Source organism: Salvelinus fontinalis, chromosome 9 (genome assembly GCF_029448725.1).
Source record: "Salvelinus fontinalis isolate EN_2023a chromosome 9, ASM2944872v1, whole genome shotgun sequence".
Classification (NCBI taxonomy): Eukaryota; Metazoa; Chordata; class Actinopteri; order Salmoniformes; family Salmonidae; genus Salvelinus; species Salvelinus fontinalis.
Genome location: NC_074673.1, coordinates 51,018,032 through 51,042,700, shown reverse-complemented (window position 1 = coordinate 51,042,700; position 24,669 = coordinate 51,018,032). Strand labels below are relative to the sequence as shown.

Genomic DNA, 24,669 nt, shown 5'->3' with positions numbered 1-24,669 from the left:
TTTTTGACATTTCGTCTGCTTTTAGTGAACGCGCTTCCTGACTTTGGATTTGTTTACCAAACACGCTAACAAAAATAGCTATTTGGACATAAATGATGGACATTACCGAACAAAACGAACATTTCTTGTGGAAGTGGGAGTCCTGCGAGTGCATTCCGACGAAGATCAGCAAAGGTAAGTGAAGATTTCTAATGCTTTTTATGAGTTGACTGCACAATTTGGCGGGTAACTGTATGGCTTCCTTTTGTGGCTGAACGCTGTTCTCAGATTATTGAATATTGTGCTTTTGCCATAAAGCTTTTTAAATCTGACACAGCGGTTGCATTAAGAACAAGTTTATCTTTAATTCTATATAAAACATGTATCTTTCATCAAAGTTTATGATGAATATTTATGTTATTTGACGTGGCTCTCTGCAATTTCTCCGGATATTTTGGAGGCACTTCTGAACATGGCGCCAATGTAAACTGAGATTTTTGGATATAAATATGAACTTTATCGAACAAAACATATATGTATTGTGTAACATGAAGTCCTATGAGTGTCATCTGATGAAGATCATCAAAGGTTAGTGATTAATTTTATCTCCTATTTCTGCTTTTTGTGACTCCTGTCTTTGGCTGGGAAAATGACTGTTTGTCTGTGATTTTGCGGCGACCTAACATAATCGTTTGTGGTGCTTTCGCTGTAAATTTGGTGGGATTAACAACAAGATGACCTTTAAAATGGTATAAGATACATGTATGTTTGAGGAATTTTAATTATGAGATTTCTGTTGTTTGAATTTGGCGCCCTGCACCTTCACTGGCTGTTGTCATATCATCCCGTTAACGGGATTGCAGCCATAAGAAGTTTTAAGAAGTCTTTTGGATCTAGACTTGTTGCTCCGGTACTGCTTGCCGTGCGGTAGCAGAGAGAACAGTCTATGACTAGGGTGGCTGGAGTCTTTGACAGTTTTTAGGGCGTTCCTCTGACACTGCCTGGTATAGAGGTCCTGGATGGCAGGAAGCTTGGCCCCAGTGATGTACTGGGCCGTATGCACTACCCTCTGTAGTGCCTTGCGGTCGGAGGCCGAGCGGTTGCCATACCAGGCAGTGATGCAACCAGTCAGGATGCTCTCGATGGTGCAAGTCCCGGGGGAGCTTAGAGGAAACATTGCATTGGGTCATGTATAAAAATACCCAGTTGCCCATTATTTTGGCTACCATGGCTAGAGAGCTCAATGACTTTGAAAGAGGGATCTCAAAGGAGCATAGGGCATTTAAAGTGTGTGTGTGTGTGTGTGCGTGTGCGTGTGCGTGTGCGTGTGCGTGTGTGTGTGCGTGTGTGTGTGTGTGTGTGTCAGTCACCGGGTCTCAACACAAGTGAGCGGCACCTGAGGCAGCGTTTTCCACCACCATCAACAAAACGCTAAATGACAGAATTTCTCCTGGAAGAATGGTGTAACATCCCTCCAATAGAGTTCCAGACACTTGTAGAATCTATACCAAGGCACTTCTGGTGGCTCAAGGTGGCCCAACCCCTATTAAGACACTTTATCTGGGTGTTTCCTTTGTTTTGGCAGTTACCTGTATAGAAAGATGCACAATAAGGATTCCATAGGCTGAATTTTGCTCAAACCTAGATCTCAAACACCTGATTAATATAGTTTGTTGAAGAAAACACAAGTGTTTTAGTGCTGGGCTGGAACAAAAGCTTGCACACTATTGCTCCCAGGTCCAAATGATCCTACATTGATGAATAACATCGGAGACGAGAAGGAATGGAAGGAAGATTGCTTTAAACTGTGTTTGCTTACAATGACTGTTTCCTACAGGTTCACAGAACTAAAAGAGCAGAGTATGCATGAAAAGCAGTTGCTCAATGGACAAAGGAGCCCCACCACAGAAGAAAGAAAGCCAGAGAGGACCATGGGCCTGGATACTGACACCTCGGACGAACAGGTCCTCGAGATCAACCACAATCATGACATCCAAGATGTCTCCACAGTCTGGCCTGCTGAAGACTCTAAGGAGTCTAAGTCGGCATGTTTAGTGAAGGAGGAGGAAGAAGGAGAGAGCGAGAGAAGCCAGAGTATAGAGGAGCCCAACTGCCACAAGACGCGGGCCAAGAGACAGAGCCGGCGCATGAGGGAGCTGGAGCAGGCCCAGTTCAGCCTGGAGCTACTCAAGGTGCGGACCCACAGCACAGGAGCAACTCTGCAAGAGGAGGAGACCCCTGTACCCCCGTGTCCGGACAGCACCCCCTGTCCCCTGGACGACCACCAGCCCTCCTTGCCCCACCGCGGCTTCCCCGTTAGCCACGGGAGCTTTGAGCTGCTCGACACCACCGTGGATGTGGAGGCGGGAAGGCCTGGTTACGCCGGTTGCCATGATAACCAGTCCACGCTGCTCTGGACCTCTTCCCAAGAGGATTTGAATGGACCAATGTCTCCAGAGTCCCAGCCCCAGCCAGAGAAGGACCCAGAGGTGGTAAATGAGAATGATCCAAGCTCCAGGATGGAGGAACTACCCGCCATGATACCATCCCCAATCAAGGAGGTGGTGGCAGAGGATCCACAAGCTACCTTCTATATCCCCTCTGAGGACCAAAGCAGCGAGCCCAAGCAAGAGAGCCCAGGCAAGCCCGTGAAGGAGAGACGAGAGTCCGCCTTACAAAGGCCCGTGGTTGTGGTCATCAGCATGCAGAAGGAGACCCCTCTGGAGGGGGAGCTGTGGGCGGCGCCAGACCAAGAGAGTGCACTCCAGACCGGTGTGACCACCACTGCCTCCCGCCTTACACCCATCGCCGGCCTGGAAGTATCAGAGAAGGCCCAGCCACCCAGTACTGTTACCCAGCCTCGGAGAGACTTAGCTGGGGTAGACAGGTCTAGCTTGGTCCCCTCCTCCACCTCCACCCATGGCCTTTGTCCTTCCGAGGTAGGCATCCAGATAGTCCCCGAGCCCAAGGCCCCATCCGGTGAAGTCCTACCCAGCCAGGTGGAGAGGAAGGCAGGCTGGCCGGTGCAGGACAGCTGGGTCTCCACCAACAGTATCCTGGAGAGGAGGGAAGTTTCCAGCAAAGCAGCAGCCAAGGCACCACAGAAGAGCCCAACCCAGACCATCATTGTCAGTATGACCGAGAAGCCCCCCACCAACACTACATTCTGCTCCCGACGCAAGCTCCCCTTCTCCAAGTGAGTGTCATTTTGCTGTAACGTTGCTGTAATGATGCTGCTCAGTCAAAGTGTCACTTAGCAAAAGCTTTGTAATTCATTTCTTCTCTCTACACTAGCTTGACTCTGTTCACTGACGGGCAGTGTGTACAAATGAACACTTTCATTTCAACAAATCACCACAGGGCTCTTCTTTTCTCCAAATGTACAGAAATGTGTTTCTTATTTCTGTTGTTTTTCATTGCCTTGTACAGCAAAAACACAGGAAAAATATGTTTGAATATGCAACTAAATGCGTACATTTGAAAGTCTACAAATAGTTGTAACGTTTCCTGAATGTGTTGTAGGTCTGATAAGGACCTGGTGAACCAGGAGCGGTCGTTGGCCATGCATAGACAGGAGGCCTCCGCCTCTAGAGCCACCGCTGGACAGAGAACCAAAGAGGTGGGTTGCGCACAAGTACACTACCCAAAGGACATACACACTCAGAGTACACACAGAGTACACACAGAGTACACACAGAGTACACACAGAGTACACACAGAGTACACAATACACAAAGAGTTTACACATACGTATCTTGGGAGTTTTTTTTAAGAACTTACACACTGTAACTCGTTACTCATCCTGTTGTAATATACTAAAGCACTCAATGTTGATGTGTAGTTCATACTGATATATTGTTTAAACTAATAATAGAACGGGCAGCTGTGGCTTGTATGCGCATGTGAGAGTGTGTGCTTGTATAAGTTTGCATGTCTTGTAAATTTGTGTCACTCAGACTGTCAGTGTGTCTCTATGTGATATCCACATAGAACACATATACACACACACCGTTCCTCTCCACACACACACACACACACACACACACACACACACACACACACACACACACACACACACACACACACACATATCCCTATCTCCCATCACGTACCCAGACCACTGACGTGTTGTGGTGTGTGTGGTTGAGCAGGTGGGCCGGCCCGGCCCCAAAAAGAAAGCCCGTATGTCTCGGACCCGCTCCGACTTCCTGACCCGCTGTAACTCCGAGGGGGCGGGCCAGTCAGACGATGACGATGTCGACACGTTCTACACCCCCGCCCTGTCCCGCACGCTGCCCCTCCTCCCCCCGTCCCCCCTGACCCACCCCAAGGGGGGCACTGAGCCGGCCTGTTACAGTGACTCTGAAATGGTAAACGGACCCTGCAGGGGTCCAAGCGACCCCCCCCTCCCCCTCTTGTCTCCTGCCTCCTACTGACCCCCCCAGCCAATTTATTTTCTCTCTTGGGGCCATGCTTACTAGCCTGAGGGTACTCTTTTAACACGACTAACCCCATTGAACTAGCATCCTCCAGCTTCGTTTAGTTTTTACCTACTGGACAGAGACATGTTTCTGTACTACCAGCTCTTTGCTTGACGCTCCTTTATTTCGCAGATAGGGAAAACCCAGTACGGGCTCAGGCCTCTTCTAGCGATAGTTTGTCGCAAAAAATAAACTTTACAGCGTGGCTGCAACTGTAAGTGGTAATGCCATGGTTTCAGATCTGTGTTTTCTCCTGAAGAGAATAATCATCCTTCATAAACACTCAGTACTAACCAACCACAGATCTAGGATCAGATAACCTAACCCTTAACCTTGGAGGTTTCAAAGTTGATCTGACCCTGGAGCAGTAGTAAAGGAGCTGACCTGGAGCTGATCTGACCCTGGGGCAGTAGTAAAGGAGCTGACCTGGAGCTGATCTGACCCTGGGGCAGTAGTAAAGGAGCTGACCTGGAGCTGATCTGACCCTGGGGCAGTAGTAAAGGAGCTGACCTGGAGCTGATCTGACCCTGGGACAGAAGTCTTGTGTCTACTCTGAACTTGTGACATCCGTCTAGTTGCTGGAAGAGGAGTAATGCTATGTCCCACTCCTCTTAGCCTGGTCCCAGAACTGTTTGTGCTGTCTTGCTAACTCCTATGGTTATCACAAACAGATCTGGGACCAGGTTAGTCCAACTAGTCTTAGCCAGAAGTGCAATCGGTGATGCATGCTGGAACCTTCTACCATTGACACCATTTCATTACTACCTTTTATTACTTCCCTAACAGGTCTTTCCGAGCATGAGCACCCTCCCTCCCTCACCCAGTCATATCTCTTTTAGTTTGAAATAGTAGTTTTCTGAGCAAATATGTCTGTACTCTATATGTTAATATGTCCATGTCTCAGTATGTAAACATGTTAGAATGTTTGTGGACTGTTAGCTGTTGTTTTGTGCAGAATGAATGAGTGATGGATGGATGCAGTAGGAACATCCAACGTGGATGTATTTCTTTGTTCTGCGATTCAAGTTGGATTGCACTGCCCTCTAGAGGACAATGCATTTTCATGTCTCAAATGTGTCTCTTCTGTCTTTTCAGCATATGACTGACTCAAAGACATGGCAAAATAGCCTGAGCGTTTTGATGCCCAATCAATGAATATTGAAAACATTTCACTTCCCTATGTTTGGTATCAAGACTTACCTTGCTACACCCTAACTTTCTATTCTCCCAGGCTTCTCACAAGGAAGAGCATAAGAAGTTCCACAAGACTATGTCTTCAGGGGACCTGGGCAAGGTAGCAGCGCTTGGGAAGACATCCAGTCAGGATGGAAGGTAGCTACAGTACCTTCTCCTGCTCTCTAGCCCATATTACAGTAGCAAGACACAATGTCTCAGTTGATAGAGCATGGTTCTTTCAACATAGGGATTGTGGGTTCGATTCCCGGGACCACCCATACGAAAAATGGATTCACACAGGACTGTGGATAAATGTCTGCTAAATGGCATTTATTATTATTATTATAATACAATCATTATGCAGAGGAACAAATTAAGCTCATATTGTATTAAACAGACTATTACCCTTTTCACACAAGTTGCTGAACACGTGCTGAAAAGGACATGTGAAAAGATTATACGAAGACCTACCCGAGACAGCACACACTCTGGCGAATCTGGTCGGCCCAATCGAAATAGAATAAAGGTTTGTTCTAAACTGCCTGTGTGTGACTGTGTTTGTGGCAACAGAGTGCGAGGGAAGATGCGTTTCTGGGGCAAGGCCAAGCATGCAGAGAAGAAGCTGTCCAGAGAGAAGCAGCAGACCACCAGGAGTGAGTCCACACAGGGAGACGGCACCGACAAGACAGGTAATAAATACACTGTGTGTGTGCGCGCGCAATGGACAATACAGTTGTTCATACCATGGCGTTGTTGAATACTTGTTTCTGCTAGCTTGAAGGGCATTCTAGAGCATGCGTTATGTCCCAGTAACGCACGGTATATTTGCACGGTAGAATTCAAATGCTATAGTTCATTCTGACATGTTCTATGTTTGAGCTGCTTTTGAAAGCAAAAGTCGAATTGAAAACGTAATTGGCATTGTTGAATTAGATTTTCATAATGGCAAGCTAAGGTTTGCGTCTAAACTAGCAAGTCTGTTTGTTTGGTTACCAAGGCAACTACTGACGCTATCTAGTAAACTTCCTAGCTACTTCAGTGGATGTTGAACACATTTCTACCGGCAAATGAGCACATTTCTATGCGTTCTCTGGAAAACAACACATCGTAGAACACACCTTCCATGTTGCTCATCCTTTTCCAGAGAACGAAATGCCCTTCGTTGATAATCCCTTACATATTGTATAACACTGGACATGTGACATTCCAAATAAAATAAAAATTGTCACATGCTTTATAAACAACAGGTGTAGACTTACAGTGAAATTCTTAATTAAGAGCCCTTCCCAACAAGCCAGAGAGAAAAATAATAACACAAGGAATAAATACACGTTTTATTTTTTTTATTTAACCTTTTATTTAACTAGGCAAGTCAGTTAAGAACACATTCTTATTTACAATGATGGCCAAACCCTAACCCGGACGATGCTGGGCCAATTGTGCGCTGCCCTATGGGACTCTCAATCAACGCTGGTTGTGATACAGCCTGGAATCGAACAAGGGTCTGTAGTGACGCCTCTAGCACTGAGATGCAGTGCCTTAGATCGCTGTGCCACTCGGGAGCCCCATGTTTGACAATAACTTGGTTACGTACACTGGGTACCCGTACCGAGTCGATTTGCAGGGGTACAAGGTAATTGAGGTATATACAGTTAAAGCCGGAAGTTTACATACACCTTAGCCAAATACATTTAAACTCAGTTTTTCACAATTCCTGACATTTAATCCTAGTCAAAATTCCCTGTCTTAGGTCAGTTAGGATCACCACTTTATTTTAAGAATGTGAAATGTCAGAATAATAGTTGAGAGAATGATTTATTTCAGCTTTTATTTATTTCATCACGTTCCCAGTGGGTCAGAAGTTTACATACACTGAACTAGTATTTGGTAACATTGCCTTTAAATTATTTAACTTGGGTCAAACGTTTCGGGTAGCCTTCCACAAGCTTCCCACAATAAGTTGGGTAAATTTTGGCCCATTCCTCCTGACAGAGCTGGTGAAACTGAGTCAGGTTTGTAGGCCTCCTTGCTCGCACAAGCTTTTTCAGTTCTGCTCACAAATGTTCTATAGGATTGAGGTCAGGGCTTTGTGATGGCCACTCCAATACCTTGATTTTGTTGTCCTTAAGCCATTTTGCCACAACTTTGGAAGTATGCTTGGGGTCATTGTCCATTTGGAAGATCCATTTGCAACCAAGCTTTAACTTCCTGACTGATGTCTTGAGATGTTTCTTCAATATATCCACATAATTTTCCTCCCTCATGATGCCATCTATTTTGTGAAGGGCACCAGTCCCTCCTGCAGCAAAGCACCCCCACAACATGATGCTGCCACCCGGTGCTTCACGGTTGGGATGGTGTTCTTCGGCTTGCAAGCACCCCTCTTTTTCCTCCAAACATAATGATGGTCATTATGGCCAAACAGTTCTATTTTTGTTTCATCAGGCCAGAGGACATTTCTCCAAAAAGTATGATCTTTGTCCCCATGTTCAGTTGCAAACCGTAGTCTGGCTTTTTTGTGGTGGTTTTGGAGCAGTGGCTTCTTCCTTGCTGAGCAGCCTTTCAGGTTATGTTGATATAGGACTCATATTACTGTGGATATAGATACTTTTGTACCTGTTTCCTCCAGCTTCACAAGGTCCTTTGCTGTTGTTCTGGGATTGTTTTGCACTTTTCACACCAAAGCACGTTCATCTCTAGGAGACAGAACGCGCTCCTTCCACAGCGGTATGACGACTGCTTGGTCCCATGGTGTTTATACTTGCGTACTATTGTTTGTACAGATGAACGATGTGAACACAGAGGAACTTGAAGCTCTCGACCTGCTCCACTACAGCCCCGTTGATGTGGATGGGGGTGTGCTCAGTCCTCAATTTCCTGTGGTCCACAATCAGCTAGTTTGTCTTGCTGACGTTGAGGGGAGAGGTTGTTGTCCTGGCACCACACTGCCAGGTCACTGCCCTTCTCTCTATAGGCGGTATCATCATTGTCGGTGATCAGTTCTACCACTCTTGTGTCGTTAGCAAGCTTAATGATGGTGTTGGAGTCGTAAACTGCCACACAGTTGTGGGTGAACAGGGAGTACAGGAGAAGACTAAGCACACACCCCAGTGGGGCCCACCGTGTTGAGGGTCAGCTTGGTGGATGTGTTGTTGCCCACCCTCACCACCTGAAGTGGCCCGTCAGGAAGATCCAATTGCAGAGGGAGGTGTTCAGTCCTAGGGTTCTGTGCTTAGTAATGAGCTTGAAGGGCACTACGGTGTTGTAACACTGAGCTGTAGTCAATGAACAGCGTTCTCACATATGTGTTCCTCTTGTCCAGGTGGGAGAAGCCAGTATGGAGTGCAATAGGAATTGTGTCATCTGTGGATCTGTTGGGGCGGTATGCAAATTAGAGTGGGTCCATTGTGTCTTAGATGATGGTGTTGATGTGAGCAATGACCAGCCTTTTCCAAGCATTTCATGGCTACAGATGAGTGCTATGGGGCGATAGTCATTTAGACAAGTTACTTTGGCATTCTTGGGCACAGGGACTATGGTGGTCTGCTTGAAACATGTAGTTATTTCAGACTGGGTTAGGGAGATGTTGAAAATGTCAGTGAAGACACCCGGCAGCTGGTCAGCGCATGCCCCGAAGTACACTTCCTGATAATCTGTCTTGCCCACGGCTTTGTGAATGTTAACCTGTTTAAATAACCTACTCACATCGGCTAAGGAGAGCGAGATCACACAACTTCGTCCAGAACTGCTGGTGCTCTCATGTATGGTTCATTGTTGGTTCCCTCGAAGCGAGCATAGAAGGCATTTAGCTCGTCTGGTAGGCTCACGTCAATGGGCGGCTCGCGGCTTGGTTTTCCTTTGTAATCCGTGATAGTTTGCAAGCCCTGCCACATCCAACGAGCATCAGAGCCGGCATGGTAGGATTCGATCTTAGTCCTGAATTAACGTTTGTGTGTGTGATGGCTCGTCGGAGGTTGTAGCGGGATTTCTTATAAGCTTCCAGGTTAGTGCTCCTGCTCCTTGAAGGCGGCAGCTCTAGCTTTTAGCTTAGTGTGGATGTTGCCTGTAATCCATGGCTTTTGGTTGGGGTATGTACGTACAGTCACTGTGGGGATGACGTCATCAATGCACTTATTAATGAAGCCGGTGACTTGATGTGGTGAACTCTTCAATGTTATCAATGAACATATTCCAGTCTGTGCTAGGGAAACAGTCCTGTAGCTTAGCATCCGCTTCATCGGACCACTTCCGTATTGAGTGCGTCAGTGGCACTTCCTGTTTGAGTTTTTGCTTGTAATCAGGAATCAGGAGGATAAAGTTTTGGTCAGATTTGTCAAAGGGAGGGCGAGGAAGAGCCTTGTAGGTGTTTCTGTTTGTGGATTAAAGGTGATCCTGAGTTTTGTTGCCTCTAGTTGCACAGGTGACGTGCTGTTAAAAATAAAACTGAATAGAAAACCTAAACAATTGTCTTCACAACACCGTTACTGTATCTTTGTCTCTCTGTGCTTTGCGGGTCAAGATGGCATGTCATCTCCCCCCCACAGTCCCGACCTGACTGCAACCAGGGGCCGGGATTCCAAGGAGAACAAGGACCCCTCTCCCAAAGTGCGGAGACGCAGCGTCAAGATCAGCAGCGTGGCCCTAGAGCCTGCCCAGTGGCAGAACGACGCTCTGCACATCCTCACCAGCGCCCATGACTACAGGAGCATGAATGACTTCCTCATGAAGAAGGTAGGCAGACTGACAGAGGGATACGCAGGTAGACAGACTATGTACACCTGTCCGTCTTACACACACTCTCAAGTAAATGCACAGGGCACCACAGAATACTGTTGGTTTCCTAATTAAGATGATGCACAAAACACAATACACACACACAGATGCACGCTCACACGTACAGAAGTGTACACAAACAGTGCGTTCAGAAAGTATTCAGACCCCTTCCCTTTTTCCAAATGTTGTTTCGTTACAGCCTTATTCTAAAATGGATTAAATAAATAAAAATCCTCATCAATCTACACACAATACGCAATAATAACAAAGCGAAAACAGGTTTTTAGAATTTCTGCAAATGTATTACAAATAAAAAACAGATACCTTATTTACATAAGTATTCAGACTCTTTGCTATGAGACTCGAAATTGAGCTTAGGTGCATCTTGTTTCCATTGATCATCCTTGAGATGTTTCTACAACCTGATTGGAGTCCAGCTGTTGTAAATTCAATTGATTGGACATGATTTGGAAAGGCACACACCTGTCTATATAAGGTCCCACAGTTGACAGTGCATGTCAGAGCAAAAACAAAGCCATGAGGTCGAAGGAATTATCCGTAGAGCTCAGAGACAGGATTATGTTGAGGCACAGATCTGGGGAAGGGTACAAAAAAATAATTTCTGCAGCATTGAAGGTCCCCAAGAATACAGTGGCCTCCATCATTCTTAAATGGAAGAAGTTTGGAACCACCAAGACTCTTCCTAGAGCTGGAGGCCTGGCCAAACTGAGCAATCAGGGGAGAAGAGCCTTGGTCAGGGAGGTGACCAAGAACCCGATGGTCACTCTGACAGAGCTCCAGAGTTCCTCTGTGGAGATGGGAGAAACTTCCAGAAGGACAACCATTTCTGCAGCACTCCACAAATCAGGCCTTTATGGTAGAGTGGCCAGACGGAAGCCACTCCTCATTAAAAGGCACCTGACAGCCCGCTTGGAATTTGCCAAAAAGCACCTAAAGACTGTCAGACCATGAGAAACAAGATTCTCTGTTCTGATTAAACCAAGGTTGAACTGTTTGGCTTGAATGCCAAGCATCAAGTCTGGAGGAAACCTGGAACCATCCAAATGCTGAAGCATGGTGGTGGCAACGTCATGCTGTGGGGATGTTTTTCAGCGGCAGGGACTGGCAGGCTAGTCAGGATTGAGGCAAAGATGAACGGAGCAAGGTACAGAGAGTTCCTTGATGAAAACCTGCTTCAGAGCACTCAGGACCTCAGACTAGGGTGAAGGTCCACCTTCCAACAAGACAACGACCCTAAGCACACAGCCAAGACAACACAGGAGTGGCTTCGGGACAAGTCTCTGAATGTGCTTAAGTGGCCCAGCCAGAGCCCGGACTTTAACCCGATCGACCATCTCTGGAGAGACCTGAAAACACCTGTGCAGTGACGCTCCCCGTCCAACCTGACAGAGCTTGAGAGGATCTGCAGAGTAGAACGGGAGAAACTCACCAAATATAGGTGTGCCAAGCTTGTAGCATCATACCCAAGAAGACTCAATCAATCAATCAAGTTTATTTTATATAGCGCGTCATACATCAGCTAATATCTCGAAGTGCTGTACAGAAACCTAGCCTAAAACCCCAAAGAGCAAGCAATGCAGGTGTAGAAGCACGGTGGCTAGGAAAAACTCCCTAGAAAGGCCAAAACCTAGGAAGAAACCTAGAGAGGAACCAGGCTATGAGGGGTGGCCTGTCCTCTTCTGGCTGTGCAGGGTGGAGATTATAACAGAACATTGCCAAGATGTTCAAAATGTTCATAAGTGACAAGCATGGTCAAATAATAATCAGGAATAAATGTCAGTTGGCTTTTCATAGCCGATTATTAAGAGTTGAAAACAGCAGGTCTGGGACAGGTAGGGGTTCCATAACCGCAGGCAGAACAGTTGAAACTGGGGCAGCAGCAAGGCCAGGTGGACTGGGGACAGCAAGGAGTCATCATTGCCAGCAGCATACCACCCTGCATACCACTGCTGGCTTGCTTCTGAAGCTAAGCAGGGTTGGTCCTGGTCAGTCCCTGGATGGGAGACCAGATGCTGCTGGAAGTGGTGTTGGAGGGCCAGTAGGAGGCACTCTTTCCTCTGGTCTAAACAAAGATCCCAATGCCCCAGGGCAGTGATTGGGGACACTGCTCTGTATAAGGTGTCGTCTTTCGGATGGGACGTTAAACGGGTGTCCTGACTCTCTGAGGTCATTAAAGATCCCATGGCACTTATCGTAAGAGTAGGGGTGTTAACCCCAGTGTCCTGGCTAAATTCCCAATCTGGCCCTCAAACCATCACGGTCACCTAATAATCCCCAGTTTACAATTGGCTCATTCATCCCCCTCCTCTCCCCTGTAACTATTCCCCAGGTCGTTGCTGCAAATGAGAACGTGTTCTCAGTCAACTTACCTGGTAAAATAATGGATAAATAAAAAATAAATAAAAAAAATGCCCGGTAGTCCTGACGTATGGTCCTAGGGCTCAGTTCCTCCGAGAGAGAGAAAGAAAGAGAGGAGAGAATTAGAGAGAGCCAAGATGTTCAAAATGTTCATAAATGACAAGCATGGTCAAATAATAATCAGGAATAAATGTCAGTTGGCTTTTCATAGCCGATTATTAAGAGTTGAAAACAGCAGGTCTGGGACAGGTAGGGGTTCCATAACCGCAGGCAGAACAGTTGAAACTGGGACAGCAGCAAGGCCAGGTGGACTGGGGACAGCAAGGAGTCATCATGCCCGGTAGTCCTGACGTATGGTCCTAGGGCTCAGTTCCTCCGAGAGAGAGAAAGAAAGAGAGGAGAGAATTAGAGAGAGCCAAGATGTTCAAAATGTTCATAAATGACAAGCCTGGTCAAATAATAATCAGGAATAAATGTCAGTTGGCTTTTCATAGCCGATCATTAAGAGTTGAAAACAGCAGTTCTGGGACTGGTAGGGGTTCCATAACCGCAGGCAGAACAGTTGAAGGCTGTAATCTCAAGGCTGTAATCTCTGCCGAAGGTGCTTTACAAAGTACTGAGTAAAGGCTCTGAATACTTATGTAAATGTTATATTTCAGTTTTTTTATATATATAAATTAGCAAACATTTCTTAAAACCTGTTTTTGTTTTGTCATTATGGGCTATTGTGTATAGATTGATGAAGGGGGGGGGGACAAATGAATTAATAATTGAATAAGGCTGTAACATAAAATGTGGAGAAAGTCAAGGGGTCTGAATATTTCCGAATGAACTGTACATTCACCAACATACACTTATTCTCAAATACAGTCGTGTAAATGACTTCCCCATTAAAGGTAGACTCAGCGATAGGTCGTAGATGCAGACAGTAAACAGCATAATGGGTCGTTGTAGCGTGAGGCTCAACTTCTCCGCTGTTTTGGTCCTGTGGCTATACCAGGCTTCAACAGCGTGATGCCAACCCGTGCACATACGCAGATACTGTGTGTGACTGTGCGAGAGCAATGTCTTGCATTTCGCTACTCTCAAAATCTGCGGTGCTACTCGTCTACCTTTAACTTAGTGTACACACACCAGAACGCTACACACACACACACACACATACACACACCAGAATTCTAAAGCAGTACTGTATTGTACAATGCCGTATAATACGATAGTCACATATTTACACAGCAGCAGCATACTTTTGGTTTTGTAGACTACAGTATTTGATGAATTTGATGAAGAAAACCTGTATTTAATACGACCATTTATTGTACCACATAGATCAATGACCTGGACTCTGAGGACGGCAAGAAGGACACCTTGGTGGACGTGGTCTTCAAGAAGGCTCTGAAGGAGTTCCGTCTCAACATATTCAACTCCTACTCGACCGCTCTGGCTGTGAGTACCACTGTGGCTGCTTCGCGGTCCTTTCAAGTCTGAAGGTTTTATCAGTCGTATGTACAGGATACACATGGTATGCACCGTCCAACAAAATGCTTACTTGCAGGTTCCTTCGCAACAATAATAAAAGATAAGATTTCGAACATAAAGTTAATGGCTTAGTAGAATAGAATAAACATTTTATCATACGTATAATACAGGAAGGCACAATTTATAGTACAATAATTACACGTGTATCAGTGAAAAGGGAGATTAGCAATTAAATAAGAGTCTAGTAGCAGCAATTGTGGTGTGTGTGTGTGTGTGTGGGGGGGCTGTTATGGTGACTATATTTCTGCCACACTGGCAGTCACGAGTCATGACCGCAGTCAAATTCCACATGACCATTGAGTCACGGTAACTAGGCTTCTCCAAAACTGCGCTCTGATGCCGCTGATGGTCATTAGTAGGCTACTAAACTTTCTAACGGCCAATCGTGAATGGCCTGATACTCAGCGCTATATTGTCCCTTTAATCAGTCTGTCATCAATGCAAATGCAATGGAAAATCAAGTCAAACACTTCATGAGAGCCCTGGCATTCAGAGTTTGTGTGGAATAGGATCACCTCTTGTGTAGAAAGAGCCAGCTCCGCATAGCTGGTTGATGCATTGAATGAAATGTGTGTTCCTATAAGCCCATGTTGCGCAACATTTCTATAGGCCTTTGATGGCCTCTATTAAAAATAGGAGGATACCATCAGCTTTCTATAGGCTTGCTATATTTATTTCTCAACTTTCCTAATATTAAGCACATTACTTTCCTTTACAACTTTTTCAAATCCTAGTTGCATGCATTGTGTGATGTAGCCTAGCCCATAGGCATATATATTGTGAAAAGATTTGTATCACAGCTGAAGTGGCCAAATAAAGTGATTTTTTTATTGGAACAGTGACACATTTTTTGTTGTTTTGGCTCTGTACTCGAGCACTTTGGATTTAAAATGATACAATGACTATGAGGTTAAAGTGTCAGCTTTCATTTGAGGGTATTTTCATCCATATCGGGTGAACCGTTTAGAAATGTCAGCCCTTTTAGTACATAGTCCCCCATTTTAGGGGACCAAAAGTATTGGGACAAATTCACTTATGTGTAGTAAAAAGTTTACTATTTGTTCCCATATTTCTACGGAGCAATTCCCATACCAGGCTGTGATGCAACCGGTCGAGACGCTCTCAATGGTGCAGCTGTAGTATTTGGAGAGGACCCGGGGTGGCATGCCAATATTCTTCAGCCACCTTAGGAAATAGACACGCTGTTGCACCCTCTTGACAAGAGTGGTGGTGTTGTTGGTCCATGACAAGTCCTCGGTGGACGCAGAGGAACTAAAAACTGCTGACTTGCTCTACTGCAGTCCCGTTGATGTGGATCAGGGCATGTTCCCTCTTCTGCTTCCTGAAGTCAACAATCAATTACTTTGTTTTGCTGACGTGGAGGGAGAAGTTGTTGTCCTAGCACCACAAACACTTACCTCCTCCCTATAGGCTGACTCGTCGTTGTTGGTTATCAGGCCTACAACCTTGGTGTCGTCAGCAAACTTGATGATGGAGTTGGTGTCGTGCAAAGCCACGCAGTCGTATCTGAACAGGGACTACAGCAGAGGGCTGAGGACACAACCCTGTGTTAAGAGTCAGTGTGGAGGAGGTATTGCCAATCCTCACAGCCTGTGGTCTGCCTGTCAGGAAGTTCAGGATCCAGTTGCAGAGGGTGGTGCCCAGACCCAGGGCTCTGTACTTGGTAACTAGCTTGGAGTGAACAATAGTGTTGAATGCTGAACTGTACTCAATGAACAGCATTCTCACATAGGTGTTCCTCTTGTCCAAAGAGAAAATTGAAGTGGGTCCAGTGTGCCTGGCATGCTGGCCTTGATGTGGGCCATGACAAACCTCTCAAAGCATTTCATGATGAAAGGGGTGAGTGAGATTGGGCGATAGTCATTTGGCCATGCCACCTTGGTTTTCTTGGGCACTGGTCACGATCACTTTTACAGTGGGCCTCAAGGTACTGGGCACCCCAATCACAACCGTCAGTGACCACAAATGCTTTTTTACTTGGACAGTGGCTGACTGTATTGTAGCACATGAATCGATTTTTGTAATCTTGCCTCCCTCACTACTACTTTCCTCCTCATCTCTGCCTGTCCCATACTACTTTAGACGGTAGAACTGTAATCAATTGCATTATAACACTTTCTCAAAAGATCTCAAAACTCTTTACAGTAACACATATGGGCTTTTTCCGCTAATATCTTCTTCTCCTCGTTCCCTCATCCCAATCCCCCACATCTCTTCCTTCTCTCCCTTTCTCTCTCCTCCAGATGGATGACGGTAAGAGTATCCGTTATAAGGACCTGTATGCCCTGTTTGAGCACATCCTGGAGAAGAGCATGCGGCTGGAGCAGAGGGACTGGCGCGAGTCGCCCGTCAAGGTCTGGGTCAACACCTTCAAGGTCTTCCTGGATGAGTTCATGACCGAGTACAAGCCCATGGACAGCACCATCGGCAAGGTAGGGTTTGTGTGAGCGGGTGGAAGGATTTTGGCTGGGTGGGTGGGTGGGTGTGAGTGCTTATGTGTCAATGCGTGTGTGTTGTTTATTTAGAATATGCTTCGACGGGTCAGTCCCATTGAGATGGAAATCCTATAGCAGTCTTACAAGCTGATGCATGGCATGTTGGATCAGTGTTAATTTGGTCAACAGAAATCGTGACAGCAGTGCGAAGGACACGTGACACCCGGCACACACAGCCTACATCAGCTGGTGAGCTGCAGGGGAGCAAGCGAGGAGTGTAGGCAGACAGGCTCCGCTCTGGCCCCGCTTTCGATTATACACATCGTGCAGGCAACTCTCTTGCTTCCCTGTAGCAAACCAGTCACCACCAGCCGTCTAGTTAGCTACCCTTTGCCTGGTTAAAAAAACACAAGCTAGGGCCTCCCGAGTGGCGTGGTGCGGTGGTCTACGGCACTGCATCGCAGTGCTAGCTGTGCCACTATTGATTCAGTTTTTGAGTCTAGGCTCTGTCGCAGCTGGCCACGACCAGGTGACCCATGGGGCGGCGCACAATTGGCCCAGCGTCGTCTGGGTTAGGGGAGGGTTTGGCCGGCAGGGATGTCCTTGTCCCATCGCGCACTAGCGACTCCTGTGGCGGGCCGGGCGCAGTGCACGCTGACACGGTCGCCAGGTGCACAGTGTTTCCTCCGACACATTGGTGCGGCTGGCTTCCGGGTTAAGTGGGCAGTGCTGCTTGGTTGGGTTGTGTTTCGGAGAACGCACGGCTCTCGACCTTCGCCTCTCCCCGAGTCCATATGGGAGTTGCAGCGATGAGACAAGACTGTAACTACCAATTGGATACCATGAAATTGGGGAGAAAAAGGGGTATAAAAAAACACACGCTGCTTCAAGAAATTTTAAACAATAGCAGCATTGAGTTTAAGAGAAAAAAAAGGGTATGTTTTTCTCTCCCTTCAGTATAGAGAAGTAGTCTGTCTTTGATTTTGTAGTCTCGCTCAACCCTCCTACTTTCCCCACTGCATTTCAAAGCCAGATTCTGTAGCCACGTCTCCCTCTTTCCCTCAGAGAAAACGGCTTGAGAGATTACCGTTCAAAAGACCCATAATGCTGTTTCTTTCTATCGTGCATTGGTGGGCCACTTTTTACATTCATAAAGCATATCGTGGGCCATTCTAGAACTAGGCTACTTAACTGTTTTATGCTACTGGGCCACGTACAGCAGGATGCAACATTTTGGAACGTTCAGGTAGGCTCTGCAGGCTGCCATTAGCAACTCCAATTATCCTTAAAACGTCTTCTGTGTTTGATTCTTTTTTAAATAATCGGTTCAAGGACATACATCTGGTGTATTAAAAGCAATTATTGGTACCATGATTGTCTTTGAATGTTGTATTTCTTTACACAAAGATTGACCAAGAAGATCGCCATTTGCCTATTCACTATCATGCGGGATCCTGTTTTCTGCTAACAATGCCTGAAGTACCGCGGTCAGCCTTGAACTTCTGTGGCTTCAATGACCGCGGGGTCAGTCATTCTCCCTGGGAATAACATTGGCTCTACTCATGGAATTCCATCTGCAACATTCAAGAAAGTTTTGCAACTGAACGTGGTCCTACTAACATTACCAGTAGCCTATACGTAAACATTTGGTGGCACACAAAGAAAGTAAAAGAGATAGCAAACAATTTATTGACTACATTTCTCTTGCCACTACACTATGACTGACTTGGTAAATAACTTTATTTTGAGTCAATGTGGATCCAGTGACTCAGCACTTGGACCAGGACTCCAGCCATAGGGACTCGACCATTGGGGACTCGGACTTGAGCACAGGGGACTTGGTACTCGATTCGGACTCTAGGTTTAGTGACTCGACTACATCACTGGGCGAAACGGCCATTAGCTTTCGTTCTACTTTTGAACATCAATGTGGCTTCTGCGTCCGTGGAACGTTGATAACAAAAGCAATGATGCCACTGAGGTGCAACCCATACTACTTTGCGGCACCATCTGGTGATTGTGCTTCTCTCTCTCGCTCTGTCTCTCTCGCTCTGTCTCTCTCGCTCTGTCTCTCTCGCTCTGTCTCTCTCGCTCTGTCTCTCTCGCTCTGTCTCTCTCGCTCTGTCTCTCTCGCTCTGTCTCTCTCGCTCTGTCTCTCTCGCTCTGTCTCTGTGTTTGCTAGATAATGTGCAATATTTATGTAGGCTGAATTAGGAATTTACATGGGCAGATCATTCGTATATATTCTTAGATATGTTTCTCATATGTCTGCTGTTGGGAAGGGAATAGGATGTTATGCAGAAAAATATGTTGGTAGGACATGGCAATGTATGTTTGTGCACATGGAAGTCAGTGATTTATGCTTACTATAGGTTAACGAGGCAATACAAATGTCATTTGACTAAAATGTGACAAATTAAGGGCATATAGTTTACAAAAATGGCCCATTGTTTTTGTCATTTTTAACAATAACTACACCAAGTCCTTATTTAAATGACCAAAATGTGACTAAGTGATATTTTTGTCAAAATTATGAAGACTAGACTAAATGTAAAAAAAGATTGCCAACATTAACACTGTGTTGGATGTATGGGTGGGTGCATGGCATGTTGGATGGATGGGTGGGCGAAGGCTTGATGGGCGAAGGCCTGATGGGACTAGTCACTGGTCTGTCTGTCTCCTATTTTCTTAGGCCCCCAAACCAGAACGCAAGAAGAGGAGGAAAAAGGAACCTGACATTGTGAGTACTATATTCTATACCGTACGCTTTGTAATGCATTTGATGGCTGTATCTTTATGGCAAACTGAGTTGAGCCCTTCTATCACCCTCTGTAGGTTGAGGAGCACAATGGGCACATCTTCAAGTCCACCCAGTACAGCATCCCCACCTACTGCGAATACTGCTCCTCTCTTATCTGGATGATGGACCGGGCCTGCGTCTGCAAACGTGAGTTCACACACACACATTAACAGTTCCAATCCACACATACACTCCACACAAAAAATGGTCGAAGACTCCAGTCACCCAAGTTATAGACTGTTCACTTTGTTTGTTTTTTACACTGCTGCTACTCGCTGTTTATTATCTAGTCATAGTCACTTTACACCTACCTACATGTACAAATTACCTCGACTAACCTGTTCCCCCGCACATTGACTCGCTACCTGTATCCCCTGTTTTATTCTCATTATTGTTATTTTATTGTTACTTTTTAGATTTTTTACTTTAGTTGATTTAGTAAATATTTATTAACTCTATTTTCTTCCAACTGCGTTGTTGGTTAGGGGCTTGTGAGTAAGCATCTCTCGGTAAGGTACCTGTTGTATTCAGCGCATTTGTGACATTTGATTAGATATACAGTACCTTCAGAAAGTATTCACATCCCTTGACTTTTCCCACATTTAGTTGTGTTACAAAGTGGGATTAAACTGGATTTGATTGTCTTTTTTTGTGTGTCAACAATCTAAACAAAATAGTCTGTCAAAATGGAAGAAAAAGTAAAATGTTTTAAGAATTTATGGAAAATTAAACACTAATATCTTGATTAGATAAGGATTCAACCCCCTGAGCCAATACATGTTAGAATCACCTTTGGCAACTATTACAGCAATGAGTCTTCCTGGGTAAGTCTCTTAAGAGCTTTGTTTCACCTGGATTGTACAATATTTGACCATTATTCTTTCAAAAATTCTTCAAGCTCTGTCAAGGTGGTTGTTGGTCATTGCTAGACAGCCATTTTCAAGTCTTGCCATAGATTTTCAACCCAATTTAAGTCAAAACTGTAACTAGGCCACTCGGGAACATTCAATGTCGTCTTGGTAAGCAACTCCAGTGTATATTTGGCCTTGTGTTTTAAGTTATTGTCCTGCTGAACGGTGGATTTATCTCCCAGTGACTGTTGGAAAGCAGACTGATTCAAGTTTTCCTGGAGGATTTTTGCCTATGCTTAGCTCGTTTCTGTTTCTTTTCAACGCCTCCCAAAAAATCTCCCCAGTCCTTGCCGATGACAAGCTACGCATAATATAATGCAGCCACCACCATGCTTGAAAATATGAAGAATTGAGTTGAATACTTGACTCGAGACATTTCAGCTTTTTATTTTTTATTAATTCGTTTTTTAATTTTTTTATTAAACATAATTCCACTTTGACATTATGGGGTATTGTGTGTAGGCCAGTGACACAAATTCTAAATGTAATCAATTTTAAATTCAGGCTGTAACACAACCAAATGTGGAAAAAGTCAAGGGTGTAAATACTTTTCTGTTACGTGAATATATTTAGTATAGTTGTATCTAAACTTTTTAAATGTTTCACAATTTACATTTTTCTGAAATTGACTGAGGAGGATGGTCCTCCCCTTCCTCGGAGGAGGAGCCTCCACTGATATATACAAACACACACAGACTCCCACCATTACATACACACACATGCACACACAGATATAACCCCCCCACACACACACACTTTCACATTCCCACACACTACCACTCCACACACACACACACACACACGCCCTCTTCCTGTGCTGCCTCTTAAGTGTCTGTAATCAAATTGTATCCAGCTGTTCTCATAAATCTATCCTCTCCATCCGCTCTCTAATGTTCACTCGAGCACAGGCATTGGCAGCTTTCTCTCTCCAGACTGACGACTCTATATTTAAGCCTTTGTGGTCTGCTTGTTGACTGACGGGTTGTGTTTGGACACAAAGCATTGTTCGAACGTTGCTTAAAGGTTAGGGGATGCAGTTTGCTTGTTGTTGACTGAAAAGCAGTAGGAGACTTAGCGTTGATAGGTTGGGGAAGGGTATAGAGATTGTGTCTGACTCTGTGTCCTCTTCTGCAGTGTGTCGGTACGCCTGCCATAGAAAGTGCTGCTCTAGGATGACCACGAAATGTAGCAAAAAGGTAAGAGGCTATTGTATAGTGTTTGTATTTGTGTATTCATTATTAAGAATGGAAGAAAGGGATAGAGTATCAACCAAGAGACAATTAGAAGTACTTGTAGGGATGTTGTAGTTTTTAAAGGGATAATCCATCCAAACGGCGGGGTGGCATGGGGCGGCAGGGTAGCCTAGTGGTTAGAGCGTTGGACTAGTAACCGAAAGGTTGCAAGTTCAAATCCCTGAGCTGACAAGGTACAAATCTGTCGTTCTGCCCCTGAACAGGCAGTTAACCCACTGTTCCTAGGCCGTCATTGAAAATAATAATTTGTTCTTAACTGACTTGCCTAGTTAAATAAAGGTAAAAAAAAAAAAAAAAAAAAAAAATCCATCCAAACCACTAATTCCAATGATTAACAGTGTTAAATAACACTAATATGTGAAAAACAATCATTTTTTAATGAAAAATGTTGTCGTTATAACAAGGTTTGGTAGCAATGTGAAAATCGTTGAGGAAATCTGTTGCAGCTCAAGTCAACTACAAAACCCACAATGCGATGCTCTCTCTTTGGGCTGGCTAGGTAGCGCTTAATTTGGCTCCTCTTAGTTTTGGACTGTTTCCTTCCGGAACCTATACCTCTCGTGGCATGAAAAATAATCTTCACCGTTTGCCATTTAATAAAAAATAAAAAAAGCAATCAGGGTTCATTCGAGTTGCCTCCTGCCCCCTTAAAAAACAGAATGTGAAAGCGTACATTTTCAGCCTGTGCCGGATAAGAATTGATTAAGGTCAGGCCTGGGCTCATGGATGGCGCTACATTGTAGCCTTGAGACCAACACGTTGCTGTGGCTGTGGTAAGAGAGAGAAGCGCGCCTGTAGTCTCTCACACAGAGCTAGAATGAGATTTACTTTCTATGATCTCTCTCCTTCTCTCTGCTCTGATAGACACGAGCCTGCAGCTCTCATCTCTCCAGTAGCACTTCGTCATTTATTTCCTTATAGAGTCATATCCGTGGGAACCGTGCTGCAGCAACTTTGATAAATTGAAATAAATTTGCCAAAGTTATAGAATTAGGCCTACTGCTGTCTGTTCAGAAAGAAATGAAATCATTCAGAATACTACACCAGGATTAGGATCAATAGCTTTTAATTGTGTGTAGCCCAATCACAAGGGGTCGGGAACGCGTGGCAAATCTATCGGTGAACAGCATGCAGCCAGAACAGGCCTTTCGCAATATTTCAAATACAATTGCGGGAAAACACAGGTAGGAAAGCAAATTGCTCCTGCTGAAAGAGAAGACTCTAATCTGTCTGTAGGCTACCAAGATATTTCCTCAACTTCCAAATAGGTCAAGCGAACAGTAGCCTATTGTACAAAGTAAAACGATAATATATGCTTTTTGCCACGAGTGGAGTGAGCTGCGCATCATTGACTGGAAACTGGAAAGCTTTTTTAGGACCATAATTTCCTCCTCGTATTGTACAATATGTGTCTCAACACACCTAGTATATTGATGGATTCAAGACGAGGTTGTTTTTATTGAACTCAGAGTCTCAGTTTGCCTGTCATTTCGATCTTTTGCGCAGTAGGAAGATTCTTCTCCAGTCACATAAAATGACACAGCATGGCATGAAATGCGTTTTTAAAAAGCATAACATTTTCGGGACCCTACAGGCTAACAATGTTTGCCTTGTGTTCTACTTTTGCAACCAACTTTACTCTACTGCTCTATGCTACTACGCAAACGCGATGATATTGCGGCATGGGTTGACAACTTTCTCACTACCAAATAAGAGACGTAGCGTGCCAGTGCACGGTGCCACGGCGGTGTGGGTATGGTGTTGTGTGAATGAATGAATATACAGTATATATTCATATTCTTATTCAATTGGAAAGGCAAAACATTTTTATATTCCATTTAGTCTATAGCTTTACTAAAACTGTATCATTATGTAAACTTATGTGAATAAAATTCAAAATAAATGATCAAAGAAATCACAATATATTTCAAATGGAAAAGAGGGGCATGAGTCACTCACAAAGTTTACTTTTTCCATGGATATCTGTTGCTGCTCTTGACTGATTCAAGCAATCATTTGTCCTTTTGCATAGCCAGAGAGAAGTCCTTACATGACAAGTCACAGTTCACAGATATTGAAGTTCATTTTTGATCAGATTTGTCACGGAGCCTCTGTGCTGCATCTGTTTCTTGAGTCTGACCATTTAATGGTCATCAGAGAGAGAATCCTCTGGCCTCCACAAAGGCATTTGAGCCTGGCACACTGAGGACAAATGAGACCATCCTGAACATGTTGATCAAGTTGGCTTTCCCTAGGTTTTGGAAAACTGCCACCCACTTCTCCCTGGTGGATTTTGTGGTATCCTGTCTGGCTTTCTGTATTTCCTCCCGGCTAGCACAAAAGTCTTCATAGAGTTGGTCCATACTGACTGTCTCTGTCATTTTGAGGGAAACCACCACCTGCTCCAGGTCAGTGAAGGAGAGCTCATAGCAGCCGATCAGTTTCACCATTGCATGTTCTGGTGAGAAATCAAACCACTTGTCAATGTATGTAATGACAGGGTCATAGAACTTCAAAGTCCTCTTGCTGCTTGGACATTTGTGCCGACAATTGTTTGTCCATCAGCTGCTTGGTCTGGTATCCAAAAATCTGTCCTGTTTCCACTGAAGCGTCTTCATTTTGAAATGTTGGACTTCCTCGTAAACATCTGTGATGCAGAGCGTTGTTTCCTCCAGCTTTTGTACGAGTTGGTCAAAAACACACCCCACGTTGTGGAAAAAGCACAGATAAATCTCAGCAGCTTCCGTTTTTTCTTCATACTCAGAAATATTCTTCAGCGCCACAGGACAGGAGGGACCGGAAGTATGAAGTAAGAGCTGGCCAGCTTTGCAGGAGACGATCGACAGCTGGATGAAGAGCGAGCCATCAGAGTCGAGATGCAAACATGTCGCAGAATTTCACGCCACTCAATGTCAACAAAGG

General features: G+C 45.0%; 1 protein-coding gene across 10 annotated transcripts in view; it reads left to right on the top strand.

Moving 5' to 3' along the window:
- The window catches only part of myo9ab (myosin IXAb), a 222,456-nt gene that overhangs the window by 185,835 nt on the left and 11,952 nt on the right, over positions 1-24,669 (top strand). For 8 of the 10 annotated variants that reach the window (XM_055934808.1, XM_055934807.1, XM_055934806.1 and 5 more), the window contains 11 exons: positions 1,817-3,175; positions 3,502-3,598; positions 4,131-4,349; positions 5,692-5,792; positions 6,207-6,325; positions 10,156-10,367; positions 14,118-14,234; positions 16,592-16,780; positions 19,476-19,523; positions 19,619-19,730; positions 21,629-21,690. In XM_055934808.1, the coding sequence (XP_055790783.1) occupies positions 1,817-3,175; positions 3,502-3,598; positions 4,131-4,349; positions 5,692-5,792; positions 6,207-6,325; positions 10,156-10,367; positions 14,118-14,234; positions 16,592-16,780; positions 19,476-19,523; positions 19,619-19,730; positions 21,629-21,690 (2,635 nt within the window). The remainder of the gene's footprint in view (positions 1-1,816; positions 3,176-3,501; positions 3,599-4,130; positions 4,350-5,691; positions 5,793-6,206; positions 6,326-10,155; positions 10,368-14,117; positions 14,235-16,591; positions 16,781-19,475; positions 19,524-19,618; positions 19,731-21,628; positions 21,691-24,669) is intronic. The other 2 variants (XM_055934811.1, XM_055934810.1) reach the window with 1 other exon arrangement.